The sequence below is a fragment of the Dendropsophus ebraccatus genome, chromosome 8, assembly GCF_027789765.1.
Source record: "Dendropsophus ebraccatus isolate aDenEbr1 chromosome 8, aDenEbr1.pat, whole genome shotgun sequence".
Classification (NCBI taxonomy): domain Eukaryota; kingdom Metazoa; phylum Chordata; class Amphibia; order Anura; family Hylidae; genus Dendropsophus; species Dendropsophus ebraccatus.
The window spans coordinates 92,176,477-92,194,428 of NC_091461.1; the positions used below are offsets into that span (position 1 = coordinate 92,176,477).

At 48.3% G+C, this 17,952-nt stretch overlaps 1 protein-coding gene across 1 annotated transcript; it reads left to right on the forward strand.

Moving 5' to 3' along the window:
* The first annotated feature begins 1,752 nt into the window (after positions 1–1,752).
* On the forward strand, positions 1,753–17,661 carry LOC138799591 (gastrula zinc finger protein XlCGF26.1-like). Its single transcript, XM_069981010.1, has 5 exons — positions 1,753–2,110; positions 8,520–8,680; positions 9,903–9,997; positions 13,437–13,545; positions 15,256–17,661. The coding sequence occupies exons 2-5, from the start codon at positions 8,554–8,556 to the stop codon at positions 16,368–16,370; spliced, it is 1,446 nt and encodes a 481-aa protein (XP_069837111.1). The 5' UTR covers positions 1,753–2,110; positions 8,520–8,553; the 3' UTR covers positions 16,371–17,661.
* The last annotated feature ends 291 nt before the right edge of the window (positions 17,662–17,952 follow it).

The window sequence follows — 17,952 nt, forward strand, 5'->3', positions numbered from 1 at the left end:
TAGTGTGCTATGTGGTGTTACAGGTAGAGAATAGTGTGCTATGTGGTGTTACAGGTAGAGAATACAGCGTGCTGTGTGGTGTTACAGGTAGAGAATACAGTGTGCTGTGTGGTATTACAGGTAGAGAATACAGCGCTGTGTGGTGTTACAGGTAGAGAATACGGCGTGCTGTGTGGTGTTACAGGTAGAGAATACAGTGTGCTGTGTGGTGTTACAGGTAGGGAATACAGCGTGCTGTGTGGTGTTACAGGTAGAGAATACAGCGTGCTGTGTGCTCTTTTCGTGTACGTTGTTCACAGTTTGCGATGACCCCTTTTTATATTTTAATAGATCGGACAATTAAGCACGCTACGGTATATTATATATTTATTTATATTATATATGTTTTATTTATATAATGGGAAAGGAGGGTGATTTAAACTTTTATTGGGGGAGGGGTTTGGGGGTGTATTAGTGATTTTACCTTTTTTTTTTATACATTAAGTCCCTTTGGGACTTTTCCTCACTGATCATTGCTATGCCATATGGTGCGTTTACACGTAACGATTATCGTGCAAATTTGCGCGATAACGATCGAATTCAAACGATAATCGTACGTATAAACGCAGCGAACGATCAAACGACGAACGAGACATTGCTCGTTTTGGGGATGGTGATCGAAGCGACAGTAGCGACCGGAGCGGCGGGGGTGGCGATTGAGCCAGCACAGGGAGTTGCGGATGAGCGGGGGGCCGGGCTGCGAGCGGGCCAGGCTGCAGGCGCGCGATCGCAAAACGATTTTTCCGTACGATATATCGTACCGTCTAAACGCTAATAGTTATGAAAAAAAATCGTTACTCCAACATCGTTAATCGGACCAATTATCGTTTCGTGTAAACGCACCAATAGGCATAGCATTGATCAGTTATCGGCGCTCGGCTCAGAGAAAAGATCGCCGATCGGACCGCGCGAAGGCAGGTGAGAGACCTCCGGTGGTCCGTTTTAATGATTGCGACTCCCCCTGCCACTTACACTTAAACACCGCGGCGATTAAAGAGTTAATGTCACGCTGCAGGATGAAGAAAACAAAAGAAAACACACACACTTCATACTCAATCTCTCTCTGGTGACAATTGTAGCCTGAATTTCCCACAATGAATTTCAGTGGCTGGAGCGCATCACATGGATTCCAGCACGCTCAGCCACTAGGTACATCGCTTTAAGTTTTTTTACATGAACAGACCGGTGCCAGGATCAGCTTTGGGAACAGGCCTGCCGAGCCCCAGTGTGACAACCCCCCCCCCCCCTCTCCCCCCTAATCCCCCCCCCCCCCCTCTGTGACACGGTGCATTACAGAAGGGAGATTGTCACACTGCAGGCCGCCAGGTCCGCTCCCAGTGCTTCAGGCCGGGCCGGTGCCCGGGAATAGTCCGGCGCTGCACGCGGGATCCAAGTGGTGGTTCAAAAAAAAAAAAAAAACCAACACAGCACTGGCACCTATCCATTCATGTAAAAAAAAAATGGCAACATAATTGGGTTTTTTTCTCTTTTTTTCTTTCAGTTTTTGCATTATTTAGTAAAATGAGTGGAGCCATTAGGCCATACAACAGGCCCACAGGACCTCAGTGAGAGGAGACATGGCGGCTGTTCCTGCCAATAGGCTGCAGCGCTGGTACATGAGGCACTATGGCTGTACCCCCCCATAGAGTAGGAGTGCCGGTACACAGGAGAGGATTCACACACACCGCAGAGCACAGCGGGGCCATGAGGCATCTACCCGGTAACCCTCACAGGTTGTAGGGAACACCAGCCGCCCGGTGACCCGATGTCTGTGACGATGTCGTGCTCAGCCCTTCGCCGCAGCTGTGAGCGGGAAACTTCCTGTTTGCGCTTCAAACGGCGGAAGTGATGCTAGAAGATGCGCCGAAAAGAGAGTGTGTGGGGCAGCGCACAGAAGCAGGAAGGAACGGGAGTTTGTCTTGTGCTCATTGCTCGTCTGATGAGACTGTCCCGGGTCCATCACCCGCAGTCGGTCACCTCCCGTCTGCTCCCTACGTGACCCCGCCGCCCGGTCACGTGACGGCCCAGCTGCAGATGCCGGTTCTTCGGTCACAGGCCCATCCTCCGCAGGGTTCGTATCACAGGCTCCTCCCCCCAAAAGTCATGTCCTGTGCAGCTCCGCCCCCTCACCTGTTGCCTAGGGACACTGGTCCTTAGCTTTGGTTACCTCAGCCTACATGTTTTATATCTTATAGAGCAAAACTACAACTCCCATCATGCCTGGGCAGCCAAAGCTTTAGCATTGGCTGTCCATACACGATGGGAGTTGTAGTTCTGAAGCAGCTGGAGAGCCAAGGTGCCCTACCCCTTTTCTAAGGGAATAATTAGGGGTACAAGTCATTGCCCATAGGGCAGATCATTGGTCTTGTGATCCACCATCACCTTTATTCTCATTACATTGTTAGGGCTCGTTCGCACTGCGGGTTTAAATTGCTAGGTTAACCGAGCTTGGCGGGATGCTGATGTGTAGTGGACAACTTAAAACTGTAGTGTATCCAAGCCTTTACAGTTCTGAAATATATATATATATATATATATATATATATATATATATATATATATACCCACTTAAAAGTCTGTAATAAAAAAAAACACTACCTTGTTAACAATTGTAAAGGGTTCCCTTAAAGCAGCGATGGGGGTTGCTTTTGTTTCAGAACTACAACTCCCATCATGCTTGGACAGGCAAAGAAAAAGCTTGAAGTAATACCAAAGCAATACAAAAATTACCCCTGTCCCTAAACCCAACTCCCCCCTTCCCTCCCTCGCTCGCCCCATCTCTATCTTAAAGGGAATCGGCAAGTTAAAGGGGTATTCCAGCCTAAAACTAACTTGTCCCCTATCATAAGATAGGCGACAAGTAAGAGATTGCGGGGGTCTAACCGCTATAAACCCAGCGATTTACATATCGGCCCCCGACTCCTTTGTTTTTAATAAAGCTATGCTATTCATTTTCTATTTTGCCACCGGAAAGAGCCGAGTGGTGCTGCACTGGGCTCTGTGCGATGGCTCCATAGAGAATGAATGGAGCCACCAGAGAAAGCAGAGTACAGCATTTGTTTTTTTTCCAGCAGCTCCATAGTGAATGAATAGAGCCGCGGGTCATGTGAAGTATCCGCGGCTCTGTTTAAAACAAAGGAGCTGGGTGGATATGAAGATCGCCAGAGGGTATAGAGGTGTGACCCCCTACAATCTCTTACTTGTCCCCTTTCTTGTGGCAAGTTACTTTTAAGTTAGAATACTCCTTTATGGTGCGTTCACACCTACAGGATCTGCAGCAGATTTTCTGGAGCAGATTTCATTTAAATAACTGAACACAGCATCAAATCTGCTGCAGATCTGCTACAGATCCTGTAGGTGTGAACGCACCCTTAGGGTGCGTTCACACCTACAGGATCTGCAGCAGATTTGATGCTGTGTTGAGTTATTTAAATGAAATATGCTGCAGAAAATCAGCTGCAGATACTGTAGGTGTGAACGCACCATTAAGGGCTCCTAACCTGCAGATAGATTACACTAGGGCAGGGGACAGTAAGGATGACCATACATCAATTTGGTCATCCTCACTACCCCCGCCCTGTTATAATCTATCAGCAGGTTAGGATCGTCTAAACTGTTTTTGTTTTTTTTTTTAATTCTAAATTTTATTCAGTTTTCACAATTTACAGTAAAAAGAGACAAAGAACATCTGGCAGCCTTACGGGCACCAAAGCACTCATACAACTGAAAACAGCAGAAATACAAACATATATAGGCCCATGACCGGGAAAACGGGCCGAACCAGACAAACCACGGCTCCTATACAATGCCAGCGTTTGCCATCAGTAAGGGTAGGGAGTGAGCTAGCGCTCAACACGAGACCAGGGGGGAGGATGAAGAGAGGAGAAAAAGAGAGGGGGAAGAAGGGAAGAGAGTAGAGAGAGTGCAGGGGAGGGGTGGGGGAATAGATAGCTCCTCACTGAGCTAGTAAGGATCTGTATTCGGCGGTATCGGTGAACTGATCCCAGTAAAACCATGTCCGATAGAATCGGGAATTCCGATCGTGCAGTTGGGCAGTGAGGTCCTCCATGCGTTTGATCTCTTCTACTTTCCGGACCCACATGGAGAGACTGGGTGAGGTATGTTGGCGCCACAGAGCGGGAATACAGGCCCGGGCAGCATTAATCAGGTGTCGGAGAACTGAAAGACGGTAGCTCCTGAGTGGGATGTCCGACAGATGCAGGAGGAACAGCGCAGGAGAGAAAGGGAGCTGGCGGTCAGTGAAGGTGAAGGTAATACGCCACACTTCCCTCCAGAAGGGAGTTATTTTGGGACAGCTCCAAAAAATATGTAAAAGGGATCCCTCTCCACCGCAGCCCCTCCAACACTGGAGGGACACTTCAGGAAAGATCCGATGCAAGCGGGTAGGGACCCGGTACCATTGAGAGAGTAGCTTATACCCGGCTTCCTGAAGACGCAAGGCGATCGACGAGGAGTGCGTGCATGTAAACACCCGATCCACTTGCGCCGCGGAGAAAGAGGTATTCAAGTCCTCTTCCCAGGCAGCGAGGAAGGAAGGGGGAGGTCGCTCCAGGGGGAACCCAATATGGCATACAGTAGAGAAAGAGTGTGTCTATGGGGGCCAGAGCTCAGGCAAAGAGATTCGAATTGGGTACACGCCCGGGCAAAGCAGGTCGGCATTGGGAGGGTAAGCATAAAGTGGTGAAGCTGCAGAGACCTCCAGAATCCCAAGGGGGCGGGGTCCAATATGTCATTAAGGTCCGTAAGAGATGGCCACGCCGAGCCTCGCAAAAAGGAGCGGGCACGAAAGTCACCTGTTCTGAACCACGTGCGGAAAACAGGGTCTTCCATCCCCGGAAGGAAGGCCGGATTGCCCAATATGGGGAACAGGGGGGACGGGTGAGGAGCCAGAAAGCCAGAGGAAAGATGTTTATGACAGACACGGAGCGTCGGGGCAATGGTAGGATGAGATCTTACGAGACGGGCGCTATCAAAGGTAGCGGCGCAAGTGCCACTTCTAGGTTCACCCACAACTTTGTGGAGGCGTGACAGTGCCAGTCCAAGACTTTAGACAAATGGGCTGCCACGTAATATTGGTGGAGGTTAGGGAGGCCTAAACCCCCTTGTGACTTGGGTCGGCACAAGACATCTTTCCTTATCCGGGGTTGCTTATGCTCCATATAAATTTAGTGAGGAGCGAGGTGAGCTGCCTAAAGTATGACATGGGTACCGCAACAGGAAGGGCCTGAAAGAGGTACAGCAGACGAGGCAGGATATTCATTTTAAAGATTGAGCATCGGCCAAACCAAGAAAAGGTGCCTTTGTGCCACCGAAGCAGATCTTTCTCGACTGTTTTAAGCATAGGCGGGAAATTGGCTTTAAATATATCCGAGGCGGACGGTGTAAGCTGGACCCCCAAATATTGAAGAGAGGAACGGGACCAGCGAAAAGGGAAAGATGTCTCAAGAGAAGCCACTATAGAAGGAGAGAGAGAGATGTTGAGAGCCTCGGATTTTTGAAGGTTAATTTTATAATTAGAGAGGGCCTGGTAGCGTGAAAATTCCGAGAGGAGATTGGGGAGAGAGACAGAAGGTTGGGTAAGGAAGAATAAAAGGTCATCCGCGTAAGCGGCAACCCTGTGGTCCACTGACCCCACTCGAACCCCGGAGATGTTCAAGCTTTTCCTCACGTGCCGAAGAAAGGGTTCCAGCGTGAGGATGAAGATAGGAGGGGAAAGAGGGCAGCCCTGACGCGTTCCATTGGAGATAGGGAATGACACAGCGAGACGGCCGTTGACCGAGACCTGGGCCGAGGGGTGGGAATATAAGGAGCCAATCCATTCCAGCATTCGCGGACCAAGGCCGATATGCCGGAGAGTGGCAAAAAGGAAAGGCCAGCCCACTCGGTCAAAGGCCTTCTCCGTGTCTGTGGACAGGAACATAGCAGGGAGAGCCGAGGCACGGGCATAATGGGCCATATTAATGGCTCTGATGGTATTGTCCCGAGCCTCCCGCAGGGGCATGAATCCCACCTGGTCCGGGTGTATAATGGTTTGCAAAAGAGGGCTGAGACGAGCTGCTAAGATTTTGGAGAAGAGTTTAAGGTCAAGGTTCAGGAGGGAGATGGGGCTATAATTTTGACATTGTGAGGGGTCTTTACCATCTTTAGGGATGACCGATATATGGGCACGTAAAGTGTCGGCAGGGAGAGTGGAGCCAGTGGAAACAGAATTGAAGGCGGAAAGAAAGTGGTCTCGGAGTAGAGGGCCGAAAGTTTTGTAGTAGGGCAGAGTGAACCCGTCTGGCCCAGGGGCCTTACCCGACGGGCGTCCACTCCCATTCAGTAGTCGTAATGGGGGCTTCAAGCGTCGACACACTCTCCTCAGGCAAGACCGGAAGGCCAGAGTCTGTAAGATAGGAGGCAACAGCGGAGGGGAGGGACGCCGGATCGAGGAGGAGGCAGGCGACAGATCATAGAGATTGACATAATACTCCCGGAAGGAGTCAGCAATCTGAGAGGTGAGAGTCAGTTTGGAGCCTGAGGGCGACATAACGTGGGGAATGAACGAACGGGCTCTTTGCGAACGCAGGGCTCGAGCTAGGGTCTTGCCCGGTTTATTGCCGAACTCATAGTAATGACGGCGACAGCGTGCCAAAGAGGCATTGGCATCCGCAAATGTAAGGTCTCGAAGCTTGCCACGCAAGGCCGCTAGCTCCTCCCCAGTGGCCAGAGCGAGGGTTCGTTTATGTTGCCTATCAAGGTTTGCAATCTGCGCAATCAGTGCTACAATCTTGGCCGACCTTTCCTTAAGACAGGACGCCAGTTTGACAAATGTGCCTCTTATGAAACATTTATGCGCTTCCCACACCACAAGGGGAGACGAGTCAGGGGTGACAATGGAGGAAAAGTAGCTGGCCAGGTCGGAACGAATTTTAGCAAGGACCCCTTGGTCCCTAAGCAGGGTCTCGTTCAGACGCCAACGCCATGTCCTAGGCTGAGGAGGGGCAAACTGCAGGGAAAGGGAGACTACTGCATGGTCCGAGAACGAAATCGGGTCGATAGAGGCCGCGTTCACATGGTCTAAGTGTGTGTGGGAAACCAGGAAATAATCAATACGAGAGTATACTTTATGTGGGTGTGAGAAAAAGGTGTAGTCCTTGTCTCGGGGGTGGAGAAGCCGCCAGGCGTCCATGAGTTGATAGGAGTGAAGAGTTTGTTTTGCCCGTCGCAGAGAAGAGAAGGAAAGAGAAGAGTGACCGGAAGAAAAGTCAAGAAGAGGGTCAAGAACCATGTTGAAGTCGCCCCCGAGAACAATCATACCTTCTAAGAAGTCTTCCACCTCTGAGAGGCATCTCTCCAAGAAAGCCGGTTGACCTACGTTGGGAAAATATGCCGTGCCAAAGGTGCACAGAGTGCCCGCCATTTTCCCTTTCACTAAGAGAAACCTTCCCTCAGAGTCCGACCTCTGATCCAGAAACTCCCATGAGGCCGAGCGGGCAAACAGAAGCGATACCCCCTTGGTTTTAGAGTCAGGGGAGCAACAATGATATGCTTCCGGGAAGTTACGATCTAATATCCTCTGCACCTGGTCTGCGCGGAAATGGGTTTCCTGGATGAAGACCACCGAGGCCCTTTTCGCCCATAAAAGACGTAGCAAAGTGGTACGCTTCTCCGGGACATTCAGACCTTGTGCGTTGATAGATAAACACAGTACCGAAGACATGTCTCAGTGAGGAGCTATCTTAAGAAGAGGAGAAAAGGGGAGTGGGAAAAGGGAGAGAGAGAAGAGAGGCGGAGAGAGCTGGAAAGGGAGAAGGAGTAGGGGGGTAGGGAGGGAAAGAGAGACGAGAGCTAGGCGTTAGCGAAAGGAGGGGGAAAAGACAGGCTGCAAAAACCCCTAACAGTAGGGAGAGTGGAAGTCTAAAAGACTGCCGACCAAGAACCTACGTATCGTACTATGGGGAGACGAAGAAGAACAGGCCAGAAGACACAATCCGGGCCAGTCAGGTCCAATATGAGAAGACCAGTATGGGGACTTTAATAGAGGAAAAGGGTAGTGACAGAAGCAAGAAAGTGAAGAGAGGGGAACAATACGCCCAACAAGGACATGGAGCCCTGCCCTTACTGATGAGAACGCCATACTCAAAATGCAGTACGGCAGTGCACGGGAATACATAACCCAAGAAGGTGTGTGGGTGACTGTGTCCTCCAGGAGCTGCTAGGTAGAGTCCCAGTAAGGAGAGACCCCCTAATCAGGAGCACCATATAATAATTAAACATTCTGAAGACACAGACTGAACAGCTGGGGAGGGAGAGGGAGGGAAGGGAGGTGGGGATAGGGGCAGCTAGGGGAGGAGGGTAGCGGAGGGTCCCTGAGGAAGGATCGTCTAACCTGTTAATAGATTCACTTTTAGGTTCCAGGGCTTAATCACAGTCTTTTCACTGATATATATATATCTATCTATATCTATAACTTACAGAGACAGAGCCGAACTGTTCTAAAACACTGGGATAATGGAGGACCGTCATAGTGAGATCCTGGCTGACATTAAACATGAAGCAATGGAGGAAGAAGATGAGGTCTGTACAATGGTCATCCAGGAATTAAAAGAGGAGGAAAAGCTTATAGATATAGGCAAAGGTACTGATCTTGAAAGAGTCTCTTTGAATGGTCTTCCTAAAGAGTTCTAGGTGAACACAAGCCTGAGAACCACTCTGTAGTGTCTAGGGGAGCTAGTGCCACTGGGGTCAAACTTGCAGCCCTCCAGCTGTTGCAAAATTACTACTCCCATCATGACTGGACATCCAAAGCTGACGGCATGATTGGAATTGTAGTTTTGCAACAGCTGGAGGGCCATGAGTTCTAAGCTCTATGGACCCCTCTATGTTCTAAGCTAATGGACCCCTAGCTAATAACAGACCCCATTACCTGCATGTCTTTAAACTGTCCCCCACAATATTAGATACTTGTAGTTGTGTTTTGTGTTTCTGAATACTTAAAGAAGCAGTTCACAAAAAATATTATTCCCCCCCCCCCCTACCGGTAGCGAATGGCACGTATACTCACCGCAGCTGATCGGTGTCCCGCAGCGCGGCTTCGTTCCGGTCCCGCTGCGCCATTCAAATCCGGTGCACGCTCACTTTAGCTTCTGCAGTGACTCCTCTTCTCTGTCTTGTAATTGAACGCCGGAAGTCACGTGCTTCCATAGAGAATGCATGGAAGCGAGAGACTTCCGGCGTATAATCACAGGACTGAGAAGAGAAGTCACAGCAAAGGTGGATGTGAGCGTGCATCGGATTTGAACGGCGCCGTGGGACCGAAACTAAGCCACGCTGCGAGACACCAATCAGCTGCGGTAAGTATACGTGCCAGCGGCTACTGGGGGGGGGGGGGGCAATAATATTTTTTTGTGAACTGCTTCTTTAACAATAAAATCTTGTCAGCTTTGTTGAGTAATAACACATATGCAAAAACTAAAGTGAAAGGAGTTTTCCTAATGACATATATGGCATATCCACCTCAGAGACCCTGAATTATGTGGAGAATTGGGGGGGAGGCACAACTGCCACATCATGATCACTGGGAAAGCACACCCATATGCGATGACAGTGACTGCACATTGCTGCTGGTGGTTTCAATCACATGTAACAGCATGGTATCCACCCCACTCCAGTCTTGGAAGTAACGTTTTTAAGATGACAGGAAGGCGGAAGTGAAGCTCAGAGTGCAAGGAAAGGTATTGCTTTTCCCCTTAGTGGATAATCCCTTCCACATATATTTACTAAAGTCCCTTGAAAACAGAGTATGTTAGAGAGAATTTGGTTGGAGAGGTGTTCAGCATTTGTGTGTATATTTCCTACAGATGACTTCAGTAATAGAAATACACCAGAGGGGTGCTCAAGTCCTCATTCCTGGGATAGTCCAGATGAAAGTGATGACGTCTTACAGGATCATCAGGTAGATGGTGCTGAGAGTTTAGAATCTACTCTAGTTCTATCAAACAACTGTTCTAAATCTTACAATCTGTTGTCAAGACCCTTACAAGTCCCCTTACAATTACAAGGGTATTTCACTATAAAAAAAAAAACAGGTCATACTCGCCTACCTGGTTGTGCCACAGCCTCCAATACAATGTCATTCCATCCCTTGCTCCTCGCCTGTTGCTGTTTCTTAGCCAAGATGTTGGATCTGACATGCAGCCAGTCAATTACTGAGACAGGACACCACCTCGGCCATTAGTAGGCAGGTCCTTTCTCAGAACTAGCACCAAGCGGTGAAGAGGGGCGACCAAAGGATGCTAGAACAGAAGTTGTGGGAACTACTGAGGTAGGTCAGTATGACTTGTTTTTATAGTTTAACCCCTTCTCCAGCTATAGATATATATATATATATATATATATATATATAAAATATATATCTATATAAAAAAAATGTATATACCCCTCTAATTGTGCGTTTACACGTAACGATTATCGGGCGAATTTGCGTGATAACGATCGAAATCGAACGATAATCATACGTGTAAACGCAGCGAACGATCAAATGACGAACGAGCAATCGTCCGTTTTGATCTTTCAACATGTCATCAAATCGTCGTTCGCAAAAAATTCGCAGATCGTTTCGTGTAAACAGTCGTCGCGCGATAGTCCAGCCGCCCGCTGCCCCGCCCGTGCCCGGCCCCCCGTTCGCAGCCCGGCCCCCCGCTCATCCGCAGCCCCCTGTGCCGGCTCGATCGCCACCCCCGCCGCTCTCATCGGCGCCGCCGCTCTGATCACCACCTGCCGCTCCGATCACCACCAAACCCCCGCCGCTCCGATCGCTACCACCGCCGCTCTGATCGCCACCCGACGCTCCGATCGCTACCCCCGCCGCTCTGATCGCCACCCGCCACCGCCGCTCCGGTCGCCACCCCCCCATCCCCCCGCCGTCCCGATCCCCCCCCGCTGGCCCACGGTCATACGTTCCCTGCTCCGCGCAGCAGGTCTTCAGCCATCCCCCGACTCCGCTCTTCAGTGCACTGATTGGCTGAAGAGGTGAGCCGGGAATTTCAAACGGCTCCTCTTCAGCCAATCAGTGCTCCTCTTCAGCACTGATTGGCTGAAGAGGAGCCGTTTGAAATTCCCGACTCCCCTCTTCAGCCAATCAATGCACGGCAGCACTGATTGGCTGAAGAGGGGAGTCGGGAATTTCAAACGGCTCCTCTTCAGCCAATCAATGCAAGGCAGCACTGATTGGCTGAAGAGGGGAGCCGGGAATTTCAAACGGCTCCTCTTCAGCCAATCAGTGCTGAAGAGGAGCACTGATTGGCTGAAGAGGAGGCGATTGAAATTCCCGGCTCCCCTCTTCAGCCAATCAGTGCACTGAAGAGCGGAGCCGGGGATGGCTGAAGACCTGCTGCGCGGAGCAGATAACGTTTGACCGCGGGCCGGCGGGGGCGATCGGAGCGACGACGGCGGCGGGGGGTGGCGACCGGAGCGGCGATCGGAGCGGCAGCGGTGGGGGGGGGCGACCGGAGCGGCGGTGATGAGAGCGGCGGGGGTGACGATCGAGCCGGCGCAGGGGGCTGCGGATGAGCGAGAGGCCGGGCTGCGAGCGGGGGGCCGGGGTGCGAGCGGCGGGCGGGCCGGGCTGCGGGCGCGCGATCGCAAAACGATTTTTCCGTACGATTTATCGGACCGTCTAAACGCTGATCGTTATGAAAAAAAAATCGTTACTCCGACATCGTTAATCGTACGATCGGGCCAATTAGCGCTTCGTGTAAACGCACCATTATGGTGCGTTTACACAGACAGATTTATCTGACAGATCTTTGAAGCCCAAACCAGGAACAGACTATAAACAGAGAACAGGTCATAAAGGAAAGACTGGGATCTATACTCTTTTCAAATCCATTCCTGGCTTTGGCTTCCAAAATCTGTCAGATAAATCTGTCTGTGTAAACGCAGCATTAGTTTTATCCATTAAATCCTGCAGTACCTGCCCAACACTGCAGAGTCCAATTTATTTATTAGGCAGTCCTGTGATAGAGTTTAGTGCACAATGAATACAGCGGACTCTTCTCTTGCACATGGTGCTGGATTCAATATGTATGTTTTGCAGAACAATTATTATTAAAGGACAACTCCCACAAAAATTTTTTTTTGCTCATTTAACACACATTACAAAGTTATATAACTTTGTAATGTGGTTAAATACCCGGCCTGGCCCCCTTCCCCCACTTTCGGACCCCCGACCCCCCACCCCGGAAGTTAAGGAATTTATACATTACCTATTACCATCGTCACGGTCCTCTTCTCCGGGGCGGCATCTGGTGACGACGACGTCAGAGCCGAGGGGCGGTCCGGGTCCTCTTCCTCCTCGGCGTCTTCATGCAAAGTGAATGGGGATGAAAAGGCTGCTGGTGCACATGCGCACCAGCAGCCTTTTCATTGGCTGGAGCGCATCACATGGCTTCCAGCTTGCTCAGCCCTGATTGGCTGAGCTTGCTGGAAGCCATGTGATGCGCTCCAGCCAATGAAAAGGCTGCCGGTGCGCAAGCGCACTGGCAGCCTTTTCCATCCCCTGGACCCGGAAGTTGGAGACATCGCTGGATGGCGGAAGGCGGCGACGGAGAGGCGGACGGCGGGCGAATCGAGTGGCGATCGTCACCGGAGAGATGGTGAGTATGGTGTCTGTGTGTGTCTGTGTTTTTTTTTTTTTTTGGGGTCCCGCGGGAGTTGTCCTTTAATATTATTTATTTATAAAGGCCCCCTGATTCCAGAGCGCTATACAAGCCCTAGGGGTAACAAACAGTAAAAATACAAGATCAAAATACATTACATGAAGGTAAATGGCAGACTGATACCTAGGGAAAGAGGACCCTGCCCATGAGGGCTTACAATGTATAAATCTATAACCTAGAACTATTGATTATATCTGCACAAGTGTCAGACTGCTGAAAACAGCATATCTGTCATAATGTTATGCTGCAAGGAGGGGGTGTTTCCTCCTTGACAGGTTTCCTTTATGGAGGTATTTATAGTATAAACCATCAGCCATCAATAAAAGATCATGGAGGACCAAACCAAACCCCTTCAAACAGATGATAAGCAGAATTTTTTGCGAACAACGATTTTATGACATGTTGAAAGATCAAAACGGACGATTGCTCGTTCGTCGTTTAATCGTTCGCTGCGTTTACACGTACGATTATCGTTCAATTTAGATCGTTATCGCGCAAATTCGCCTGATAATCGTTACGTGTAAACACACCATTATCCTATGTGCACAAGCGTCAGACTGCTGGAAACACATATTATACTGCTCCAACTTCAAGCTTTATCCTGGTGTGGTATATATCATAGGCAGACACTATTCTAGGATTGTTCTTTTTCTTGTTGCCCTTGTGTCTTTTTAGACTAAAGACTTGGTTATTGTTAAAGTAGAAGCTACAGATGAGGATGATGAATATGCAAGGGGAAATTTGCTATGGAAGGAGGAGGAAATTGCATCAGATACAAACACAGGTGAGTCTGAGCTAAAACTAATTGCAGCAAAAAATTCAATACTGATATATATATGGACAGCATATGGTCTGGGTAATGCAGGATTGCCATCTTGCCTTTGTAAATATTGGGACTGTAATATAGGATCCTTGGAGCATGAAGATATACCACGACAGTTTTCTCTAAGACATTTCCATAGCCGTTTGGAAGAGCCTTAACATAGCCATACACATTCAATAGCTGTTGGCTCAGTGCTCTATCCTGATCCCCCCTACCCATACGCATGAATGCTCAGCTTGACTGATAACTGGGAAAAGGATTAATATCTATATTTTTTAAACACATTTTCACTCACCCTCGGTGGTTTGAACATGCCATTACGTGATGACATTTTTATTTTTACAATAAACTGCAATACCTATATACTGCAGTTTACTGTCAAACTGCAGTTCTCCTATTATACCCTGCCTATTACATTGTGCAATAGAAGTCCTGTCATAACAGCTACAATATTCAGAAGATGTTTGGTGGCATCCATTGTGTGCTATGTTTAATTGGAGTGCGGGCACAGCAGAATGCCCACATTTTAATTAAGAAAAAGTGACGTTCACTGGGCCATCTGGCTGGGTGAACATCACAGAGATCGGCTGGAGTTTGACATGGCCATGTGTGAACGTTCCCTTATAGAGGACAGGCAGAGACATAAGAGAAATACCACCTATTGTCTAACTGCTTAAATGCTGGGTTGCAATTGACAGCAGCATCTAGGGGTCAAAACTGCTGGGATTGGACTGAACTCCTGCCTGTTAGTGCCAGCTGTAATATCCAGCTGGTACCCGCCAGATATAGAGAGGGCTCCTAAGCCTGCCACCTATTACTTCACTTCTGATGTATCTGTACCTGCAGAGGGTGGTGAAAACATAACAAAGTTATACTTACTCATCCCAGTGTTTCCACAGCTGTAGCACCACTGCTGTCCTGCATCTCCCGTTTCCTGTGACACCATGGTCCCATAGGCACTGCCTGAAATGGAACTAAATGGTAAAAAAAAACTAGTTAACTAGCAAAGCAATTAATATTTAACACACGCATACATGCTTCAGCAAGTGTTCAGTAGGTTTTTCTCCAAACTATAACTTAAACCAGGGATGGGGAACCTTTGGCCTTCCAGCTGTTACAAAACTACAACTCCCATCATGCCCGAACAACCTTAAGCTGTCCAGGCATGATGGGAATTGCAGTTTTGCAACAGCTGAAGGGCCGTAGCTTCCCCATTTCTGACTTAAAGAGGACCTGTCACCCCCCGTGCCGGGGTGACAGGCTCCGGACCCCCTGTTAGACCCCCCTATACTTACGTGATTCCGCCGGGTCCCGCTTCCTGAGTCGGCCGGGTCCCGGAGATATCAGCTCCCGAAGCCCGGCGCGCGCGCTGAGAGATGAGTCCGATGCCCATAGAGAATGACAGAGCATCGGACTCCCCATTCATTCTCTATGGGCGTCTGACTCTGCTGTCAGCGCGCGCGCCGGGCTTCGGGAGCTGATATCTCCGGGACCCGGCCGACTCAGGAAGCAGGACCCGGCGGGATCACGTAAGTATAGGGGGGTCTAACAGGGGGTCCGGAGCCTGTCACCCCGGCACGGGGGGTGACAGGTGTCCTTTAAACAAGTGAGGGGGAGAAGTTTTGTCTTTTTTTTGCTGCCATTTTTAATGTTTTTATGTAATTCCTTTAGGTGAACATGATGATCTCGCTGAACAACACACAAGTCTATATCATGACACTGAAGATGATTACTTCAGACAGTATTCCGCCTTGGAGCATGCCATAATCCATCGACCTTCTGATTCTATGGACATTATTACACATAATATTGATAGTGAAAAACTATATCCTTGCTCTGAATGTGGGAAAAGATTTAAGCAAAAGTCACACCTTCTCCGACACCAGTTAATTCACACTGGAGAAAAGCCCTTTTCCTGTCCAGATTGTGGGAAATGTTTTCCTCAGAAAGCTAAGCTCATTTTACACCAGAGGACTCACACAGGGGAGAAGCCGTTTCCTTGTCCTGTGTGTGGAAAACGTTTTACAATTAAATCAAATCTCGATGCTCATCAGATTGTCCACACAGGGGAGAAACCGTTTCCTTGTTTAGAATGTGGCAAATGTTTTACTAAAAAATCCAACCTCATTAGTCATCAGAGAATCCACACAGGCGAACAGCCATTTTCATGTTCAGAATGTGGGAAAAGTTTCACTCAGAAAACTGCACTTCTCAAACACCAGAGAATCCACACGGGGGAGCTTCCATTTTTTTGTTCTCATTGCGGGAAATATTTTAGAAACAAGTCAAATCTTGATAATCATCTAAAAGTGCATACTGGTGATCATCCGTATTCATGTTCTGAATGTGGAAAAGGTTTTGTCCAAAGAGCTAAACTTGTTCAACACCTGAGAGTCCACACAGGAGAAAAGCCGTTCAGTTGTTTGGTATGTGGGAAGTGTTTCACAATGAAATCAAGTCTTGATGTGCATCAGGAGGTTCACAACGGGCAAGATACATTATCTTGTCCTGACTGTGGGAAATATTTCAAACGTAAGTCTAATCTTCTAATACACCAGAGAATCCACACCGGTGAAGAACTCTTTTCATGTACAGTATGTGGTAAGGGTTTCACCCGCAAAGAGACTCTTGCTAAACATCAGAGGACTCACACAGGCGAGAGGCCTTTTCCTTGCACTGAATGTGGACGATGCTTCACTCAGAAATCTCATCTCATTAAACATCGACAACTTCACATATATCCCAACGCTCTTGGTGAGGCGAGTGAGTCTGCAAGCAAGATATAGGGGGACATTTACTACTGAGTCTAAAACGTGCGATTTTTCTATGTTCGTTTGTTTTTTTACCCAGCCAAATACAACTAATTTAACACATTCATAAATTTGTGAATAAAAATAATCGCAGAATATCCATAAAAAAATGGCGCAAACAAATTAATCTGCTACTGATCAGACGTAGGCCTGCACTTGTTTTTGTAAGCAAAAAAAATTGCACAAATGATAAATTTGGCGCAAATCTAAGATTATGCAAATTTTTGGTTGAATACTCAAAACAGGCAGATTAAAATAAAAAAAAACAGTATGGAATTGGCGCTGAGATTCCGGGCAGAACTCTGTGTGTGAGAACGGGGCCTTATGGTTGGTTCACACATAACAGATTTCCAGCGAAATCCGCTGTGCTTCCGTACTGTCATTTTGAATAGGATTATATACTCGCAGCGGAATTTTCATCCCAGTGCAAGTATGTAAGCACCTCTTATCCCGCAACGGCCCAGTGCACTTCACCAGTCCGGGCTCTGGCTTGTTCTGTGGCTTCTGGCATCCTGACATCCTGCTCAACCAATCAGTGTGCTGTCCTGCTGCAGCCACTGATTGGCTGACTGGGATGCCAAGAGCCACAGAACAAGCCGGAGCAGGGACTGGTAAAGTATTATGCACCAGGCCACAGTGGGTTAAGGGGGACGACATGCGAGTATGTAATCCGAGTCAAACTGACAGCACAGGAATCGCAGCAGATTTCATTGCGAGCTCGCAGCATGAAATCCGCTGTGATTCCCCTATGTGTGAACTGACCCTAATACTGGTTCATAAGTAGAACTTATTCCAAAAAATGGGTGCAAAAAAACATAATAAAGGCTCCCCATAATTTCATCCAAAAATTATTACTTTCTTCACACTACCCGCGCACATAGACTTGTTACCTATTTCTTAATGGTGTTATGATAGAATTTTTTAACTCCTCTCTCCAAGGAAATTAGGGAGAATTCACATGGCATATGTAATGCAGAACTTCTTACCTGCAGAAATCTATCTGCTTGCTGCAGGCAGGTACAAACCCATTTAGATACATGGAACTGCTTTTCAATCACAGACATTTTTTCAGCAAATGTACCGTGTGTGAATTCAACCTTAAACAGTGAAACGCAAGAAAAAAAAATTATGTTCCTTTAATCATGTGTAGGAATTTATATAGCACAGGACAGGGAGCAATGTGAATGTTGGCCATCCGTGTGCAGCACTGCAATATCTTGGCACTATATAAATGAATAAAATAAATAATTGGATGATGTTATTAAAATCTGTGCCTGAAGAAGGGTCTGTTACAACTGGCTGATAGGATTAATGGGCTGGGCCATCGATCAGTGATTGGAGCAGTGGACGAGAACCGAGCTGCAGTAATACAGCGATACTAGTAGGGTATGTTCACACTACGGAAGCAACGCGGATAACTTCCAGTGCTCCCACTTGAAGTTACAACTGTCCTGTAGGCTCCTTTCTATGCTCAGACAGATTCCACCGTCTACCCAAACAATTGACATGTCAATTCCTTCGGACGAACGGTGGAATCTGCCTGAGCATAGAATGTAGC